Raw genomic sequence first — 7,500 nt, 5'->3', positions numbered from 1 at the left:
TTTCGGGATGGCAACCTTGTTACTTTCATCTCAACGTTTATTTTGCAACCAAACGATCAATGTATGTGGAATGAGCCATTACTTTCTCGACGGAATCAAACCCCAATAGGCCAGTTTCAAATTCTAACAAGGCACCAAGGCTTAAGGGACTAAATCAAAAGAAAATCTTTGTCCCTTTCTCAGTCTCATAGTCGGGTTTATTACGACATATTAAATTTTATGTAATTATATCGAAAATGGCCAAATGAATTTAAAAGTCCACTAGGTCTTCAGGCAAGAGTAACCAGTTTATTCCTATGCAAACCAAGAGTCAAAAATCTATATATACTTGTAATTAGTGTTTACCCTAACCCTTAGATCGACTAGCATCTTATCTAATGGAGGAGACAATTCTCCACGTCGTCTTATGCAACGAAATCTAAAATAACCTGATTCTCCAATATATTTTTGCCCATTTCTAACAATGACTGTTCTTGTACTCAAGAATGCCAAGCAAACGATACCGTATCGCGGGTACTCTGCCGATAATTAAAAAATTAATTGGCTGAAACTTTCAAGTTAGTCTGCAATGGGTCGATTTTCTCTAAATAGACTGCAAATGCTTGCAGTTTAATCAACGAATGGTTATGTACCTTTAACCCTCCGGAGGTTTTGAAGTGCCTCTTCTACCACATACAGCGATTCACGCCTCGCTCCTGTTTTAATGTATTGGCCTGATCTTGAATCCCACTTGCAGTTATTTGGAAGGCACAGCGGGGTTGCTATTTTTTGTACTCGTTGTGAAGGCACGCTCCCTGTCATGAGTTATAAATAGTTATAGTAAGAGACGTCTGACTCATACGAAATTAACAATATTATTACCCTCAAAAAGAATGCTTTCATGTAAGAGATCAAGCCCCGTGTTTGGCTAACAACAAACCAGGCCTAAGGTTTGATGAGTTCTTTTATGCCTAAATCCATTTTAACCTGCTAGAGTGTGTACCTTGGTCCATCACACCGTGTCCAACTCGTTGAGGCTTCCGTGTCTGTTTGGGTAAAGATTTATCTTCTCGGAAAGCTTGAACGTTCTGCATTCGGGAATCCTGCTTAGCCTGAGAAAATAGCAAAAGTTTTATGATTAACAAAGCTAATGCATCTCTACTCCTAGCAAGGATAACTGTGCCACAAAGGCTGCATAATCAAAACTTTGTCCTACCCTGATATTTCGTTAGCTGGGGATTGGTCATCAGTCTTGTTCTTGTTTCTTGATCTTACTTTCCTAACTTTTACGTGTTTTTCTACCTCATTTGTTTATTATTTTAGGTTCATAGCTTTTAAAATTAGCGTACAGAAAAAAAAAAGGTAAAAAAAAAAAAAAGAGCCAACTGTGGAGGCGCGGTGGCCTCATGGTTAGTGCGCTCGTCCCCAGATCGAGCGGTCCAGGTTCAAGCCCTGGCCGGGGACACTGTGTTGTGTTCTTGGGCAAGACACTTTACTCGCACAGTGCCTCTCTCCAACCAGGAGTATAAATGGATACCGGCAAATTGTTGGGTAAAAACCTAACAAATTGCGAGGAGTGACCTGCGCTGGACTAGCATCCCATCCAGGGGGAGTAGAAATACTCCTGGCCGCTTCGTGCTAGGAAAACGGGATAAGCTCCGACCCGATGAGCCAGTCTTGGTTCCAAGGCCTCTTCACGTATTGCGTTCTCAGTTTATCGCTGAGAACGTGCATCAATAATCGAAACGCTCCGTCCCACTAGCCATTCAAAAGTTTTTTTTTTTTTATGACAAGTAATTAACTGTCGATTTTTATTGTAATTTTTTTCGTTCTGTTGTACGGTCGGAAACCTTTGTGTCCGTTTTTATAAAACAGATTGCTCTCATCACATATTGGTTGTGAACGGGACCTTGCGCGCGATGCTTAACGAGTTTGACAAAGCAGAAAAGGTCTCCAATGAGCCCCTGGGGCGCGACGAAACGCTGCGTCACTCGAGCCACTCGCAAATATCACAAAATTAAACTAGTGGTTGCAATGTTAACAGATCAGTTCAATGTGGGGATATTAGTAGACTTCAGTGGTCTTCCACCCTCAGCTTATCACCGACATTTAAGACTCTTACAAAATCAGCTTGTACCCAATATCCCTTACTCTTTAAATATGGTTTTAAGAGTAAGCGACATTGGGTACTAGGTGATTTTTTGTATTACATGTACAGTCTCAGTAATTTTAACTCTTACCAAATCCCCATGACCAGGCGGCCCATGACCATGACAAGGATCGTGTTGGATTGGACTTGCTGGCTGTTTCTTTTCCTCTTCTAGACATGAAAGTTCCAGAGCCTTGGCTAACGCCACCTCTTCATCTTCTACCTGATATTGGTCTCTCCAGGAATGCTAACAGGACAAAAGATGACAGGATCAGTTTAGAATTAGAATTTTAGAACTGCAAAGTTTGAATATTGGTGACTGAGACAAGGCGAGGCAAGGCAAGAATAACAAAGGAAAGGGAAGGCGAGAAAAGACGGCATTTTATCCGATTGATCGATGAGTGGATTAATTGATGATTTATCGATGGATCAATAGATGCATGGGTCGACGGATAGCTGGATGGATGGATGAATGAAGATATGAAGAAATTGAATGTAGGGTTTCTCTGAAGGTAGGAGCTGTGGGCGATCTAACAGGAAGGCGTTACTCACCGCCATTGTTTAGTCTAAATCCCAGGAAATTATTGCTTCAATCACCAGCCTCGAGTCTCCTTATTCTGATTTAAGAACTGCTGCAGCTCACAAGTATCTAAAACAGGATAGGGTAACAAATTTAGTATAAGTTGTCAAGCACAGTCTTCAGCCCTTTCTATCTCATCACTTTTACTTTAAAGGATTAATGCTACAACTCCTTATCAGATGATACTACAGTTATAGTATCATTGGTAAACGACTTGCAATGATACTCTGTAACAGGTTACTATAGCAACAGTAATACCTGCTAAAACACCCTGGAACTTTAGCTTTAAGTACTTACAACTAACAAATAATTCTGGTGACCCCTCAATTTTTTTTGTATAATTTTAATAAGCATGGTTATGGACATATGATTGATCATCGCAGTTATGCACTCAACTTAAGAGCCACTGCCTGTAAATTATGGAGAATCCGACGACAGATCGGAAAATTCGGATTTTCTTTTATTGCGTCAAAAAGAACCTTTTGGTGAACTATTTTCAGAAATATACTTTCAGAGTTCTAGCAAGTTCACATTTTTGTGAAATCTAGGAAAGTTCGAAATACGGCTCAATCAACCAAGATGGCCAATGGAATTTATCCGAAATTGTACATTTTCAACACGCCAGTACAAAGAGAAGGGAACTTGCCTGCATTCCATATTCACAGAGTTTGTAATTTACCCTTTGGTCATTCTTCTGAGCTAAGTCATCTTGAAGTAAATAAATAAATAAATAAACACGTTTTATCTTGCGGCCTCAGGCAGCATTTTCAAGCCCGAGGTCACAGTTTTTAACTATACAGACCCACCTTAAGGACGTTCGCGCCAAAATCTTCCTACGGTGAGATTTTCTTCATTTCTCGCCTAGAGTTAGGTCATAAAGTACTTACTCCAAAAATGAAAAAAAAAAAATGGGGGTCACCGACTTTGTTTCGGAGAAAATAGCAGTGGAAAAATGCCTTAATTTCGAGAAATCGGTCATAATAGCGAGATGTAGGCTCATCTGTTCATCCATCGAAAATCATAAAAATAAACTGTTGGAGTGAACGTTTCCGTGCATAGGTTTTTAGGAGTGAGATTTTTAGATAATTGTATGCCGCTAGGGATGTGGTAAACAGTAGAGTTCATCCTCGACGAGCGTTTTCGTAAGCTCTATCCGTTGCAACCACTACCGGAATTCGATGGTACGAGGAAAGAAAATGTTAAAAAAAGATAACTTCTTACGGTGAGAATTTTTTCATTTCATCATATTTTGTAGATAGTAAGTAAAGTAAGTGAGTGATTCATGATTAAAAAAATAGGGGTCACCGATGATCTGAACGAGTAAAATCGATGTGATTTTGCAAAGCTCTTGGAAAAGTTCGTTTGTCACGCTTTTGCGTGACCTGTCGGGCAAGGAACCCAAGAGAGGATCGATCGTTGAAGAGATTAAAGGTTTTTGCCGAAAAAAAAAAACCTTTCTCGAGCATAGCAACGAAGTTTTAAGCAGGGGTCATCTTCATTTGGTTGGTGTTTTGTATCATATCTCTCCATTGCCGTCATGCTCATCCTCTGGAGTGTGTTTTTTTGTGAAATTCAATCGCTGATTATTTCCACGCAGGTCCGCACTATTCAAGCGGACGAGGACGAAAATTCTGCTCAATTTTCACGAAAGTAAAGGAAAAGAACTTTAAAAACATGCATTCACTTTGAACTTAAGTTCGTAGGGTAATAAAAACATTAAAAAGAAACAGCCCCATTAAATTTACGCAAAGGTTCGTCCTCGAGTTTTCCAAACTTTCAGCCAATAGTCTACTCAATCAGCTACCTTTTCCAGAGCTTTTCCATCCTCCCGCTCACTTCTCTTTGAAGTTTCATGATGATTCGGAAATAAATGTGCCATTCTTTTGCCGGCCTGGAATTTTTTCCTCGGCGTTTTTGTCGCCATGGTATTTTAACTGATGCTTGAAAAATTTGGATGAAAGTCAAGTAGACTAGTGCACGACTGATAAAACCTCGCGAATATCAGTCGTGCAGTAGTCTACTTGACTTTCATAAATATTTTTAATCAATTTTGACTGATTACGATCTTATCTGATCCAACGCTGTGCAAGACTTATCGTGCACGGTTTTTGCAAAGGTTTTAAAACCTGAACTTCACTTATGCTCGAAGTAATGCGTGACATATTACAGTCGCGTTACCTGCGCAGTAACGTTGCGCACAAACAATTAGCGCGAACGTCCTTAAGCCTGACAACATGTTTATTTTTCTTTTCTGGCGGTAAACTGGCTTACAAGAGGGTTTGTTTACGCAACTTTGTCATTTTAAAGAAAACGACAACACTCTTAAATTTGCAAAACATGTTTCGACAGAAACTTCTGTCATCTTCAGTTGATAGATTTACAAAGCGTTAGAAGTTGAATTTATAAGTAGGAAAAATGCTAATTACATAGTAACAACGGAATGTACATTGCCACGTTTTAGTGGCTTACATTCGTAAAGAAAATCTAACGAGCGAACGAATGAGTATTTATTAGACAAAGAAAGATGTATTAAAGAACAGATTTTTTTCGAACTACTTTATGTTAGTTGCATTTAGTTCTCCAGTTAAGTTCTCCAAAAGTTTTTTTTTTCTAGTGTGAAATTTCGTGCAAAGTTTGAAGTTGTACTACAAAAACAATTTCTGTCAGTCGTTGCGAATCACTCGAAATCAAACTTTTCTACCGTAAATTGAGCAGCAGATAGCGAGGAAATCCGTCAAGTGTATTCCACAGAAACTCCCTCAAATACAGCAACGATCAGAGAGGTAAACTTGACTGCAACTCACTATTTTTTACTTAAAATTTTATAGATACTGACACACAGGATTAAGCGCCATTATAGCACCGAGCTACAAACAGCTAAGCAAACTCTTCTCAACAGAACTTCATAAAACTCAATTGAATTTACTTACAGTGACTTTGCTTGCCATTTAAAGGTGAATAGAGATAAACTTGCGTTGATTAGTTGTCTATGGAAGTGTAAAAACGGCGACAGTCTGACGATTACCACCCATTCGATCACAAAAATAAATCAACTCGACGGATTCTACCCGCTGTGGCGGTCAGGATGAGAAAATTCCGCCCTTTCCGGGAACTAATCAGATTGCAGGATTTGTTGAATTCCGCCCGCTCACGAGCTGAAAAAAGATAAATTCAATATATTCTTCGGGACTAAAGAAAAAAAAATGGCTTGATTCGTGGTTGACTCGAGGTTGACTAGTGACTCGAGGTTATCTCGGGCTCGCGGTTGGCTCATGCCATTTTCATAACCAAGAGCTAAACGTAAATAAGCTAACCAGAATGATGATCAAGCTACGTAGCTTGGCCAAAATTCTCGTGTAGCCTGCAAATGTCATACACCGTACCATATTCCCCTTGACCTAATAACATTAAACACAAAGACAGCATTGTGGTTTTATCACAATACCTTTAAAGTAAACAATAGTAATTACCACTCAATTCTGAGAAACATGTTCAACCCAAATCGCACCCGTAAATCTTCAAGAACGCAAAACATGTAACTCGATTACGTACAAACTATTACAGCATTTTATTATTTTGATATCTTCATTTGTATGAATAGATATTGTCTCATGCACAGACTGGGAAATAACTACATATAAATCACATACTTTGTCAAGAGTTACATTTTCATTGTTCAGCCCAGACTTTAACAAATTATCTTAGAAACAAACGTAACACGCTCATGACGTCCACAGGCGCTTAAACCGTGACGGAAGGGAATCAAACCTCCGTGTTGAAATCAACGTTATCGAGTAAAATGTGTAAAATGTACCATCGAAAGTTGTTAGAAAACACATTCTGACAAAATTCTTGCTTCATTTGACTGAGCAGAGGGTGGAATGCATTATAAGCGCTATTTTTTTCGTTGCATTGTTGTAGTGTTTACTATGCGAAACTCGATCTTGTCAAGTGTGCTGGCTTAAAAATGATTCATTAGAGGTTGCTAAAGCGGCCACTAGTACCTGCACTAGTACAGTATTAGTCCATTCGATTTCTCCATGTTCTACTTACATTTGGTTAAGTTGAACGCCGTAAAACTAGTTTTTACTCATTCAGACAGACTTCAGTTCATTCATGTACTGCGAGTGTACCACTGACCGAACTTCATTTGTGTGCGTTTTAGGAAAGTGTACGCAAGAATTAGCTAACTAAATTGAACAACCATACCTTTGAAAAACCTTGCACACTTAAACCTCCATTTCTTGATGAAACACGCTTCCAACGGTCTTTTCACATCAACAATTACTTCGTTTAGTATGCAATAATAGTTGACGTCTTCACGCCAGTAGTAACCTCAAACCAGTGCCCAGTTCCTCTTGGCTGTGTTATGTTGAGTGAACAAGTGCCCAATGTTATGATTTAATGTCACAGCAAAATACTTAGCATTCTTGTTTCAGTCGTGAGTTTGGATCGTCACGTTCGGATCAACCATCCGTATGAATAGCCCACGTTCGATATATCAATATTCTAACATGGCTCCGAGGCTTTCGGGTCAAAATGGCAAATTTTTCAAGTTTCTTTTGTCTCTCAATTCCCAAAACAGACTTGGATACAAAGAAAACAACACCAAATATAGAAGTTTGACCCGAAGGCCTCGGAGCCATGTCACAGGGTCCAGAGGAGATATGTTTGTCTTTAGAACATCAAAACCCGTCGAAAACATCTGAAATAATGGGTTATTTTGATCGCGTTGACGATCGCGTTACAGTTTCGTTACACATTCTGTATACCGCAAACCAAGAGACTGAGG

At 39.2% G+C, this 7,500-nt stretch overlaps 1 protein-coding gene across 4 annotated transcripts in view; it reads right to left on the bottom strand.

Moving 5' to 3' along the window:
- The window catches only part of LOC138011856 (guanylate-binding protein 6-like), an 18,845-nt gene extending 11,637 nt beyond the window's left edge, over nt 1-7,208 (bottom strand). The window contains exons 1-7 of one of the 4 annotated variants that reach the window (XM_068859083.1): nt 6,918-7,179; nt 5,639-5,863; nt 3,355-3,416; nt 2,681-2,777; nt 2,220-2,375; nt 983-1,091; nt 633-794 (exon numbers count right to left, since the gene is read on the bottom strand). In XM_068859083.1, coding sequence (XP_068715184.1) covers nt 633-794; nt 983-1,091; nt 2,220-2,375; nt 2,681-2,686 — 433 coding nt within the window. In that variant the 5' untranslated portion in view covers nt 2,687-2,777; nt 3,355-3,416; nt 5,639-5,863; nt 6,918-7,179. Of the gene's footprint in view, nt 1-632; nt 795-982; nt 1,092-2,219; nt 2,376-2,680; nt 2,778-3,354; nt 3,417-5,638; nt 5,864-6,917 lie in introns of all 4 variants that reach the window. The other 3 variants (XM_068859084.1, XM_068859085.1, XM_068859082.1) reach the window with 3 other exon arrangements.
- Nucleotides 7,209-7,500: the final 292 nt, after the last annotated feature.

This window comes from Montipora foliosa, chromosome 7, assembly GCF_036669935.1.
Source record: "Montipora foliosa isolate CH-2021 chromosome 7, ASM3666993v2, whole genome shotgun sequence".
NCBI classification, from domain to species: Eukaryota; Metazoa; Cnidaria; class Anthozoa; order Scleractinia; family Acroporidae; genus Montipora; species Montipora foliosa.
Note: the sequence above shows the minus strand (reverse complement) of the source record. Positions and strands in the feature narration are given on the sequence as shown.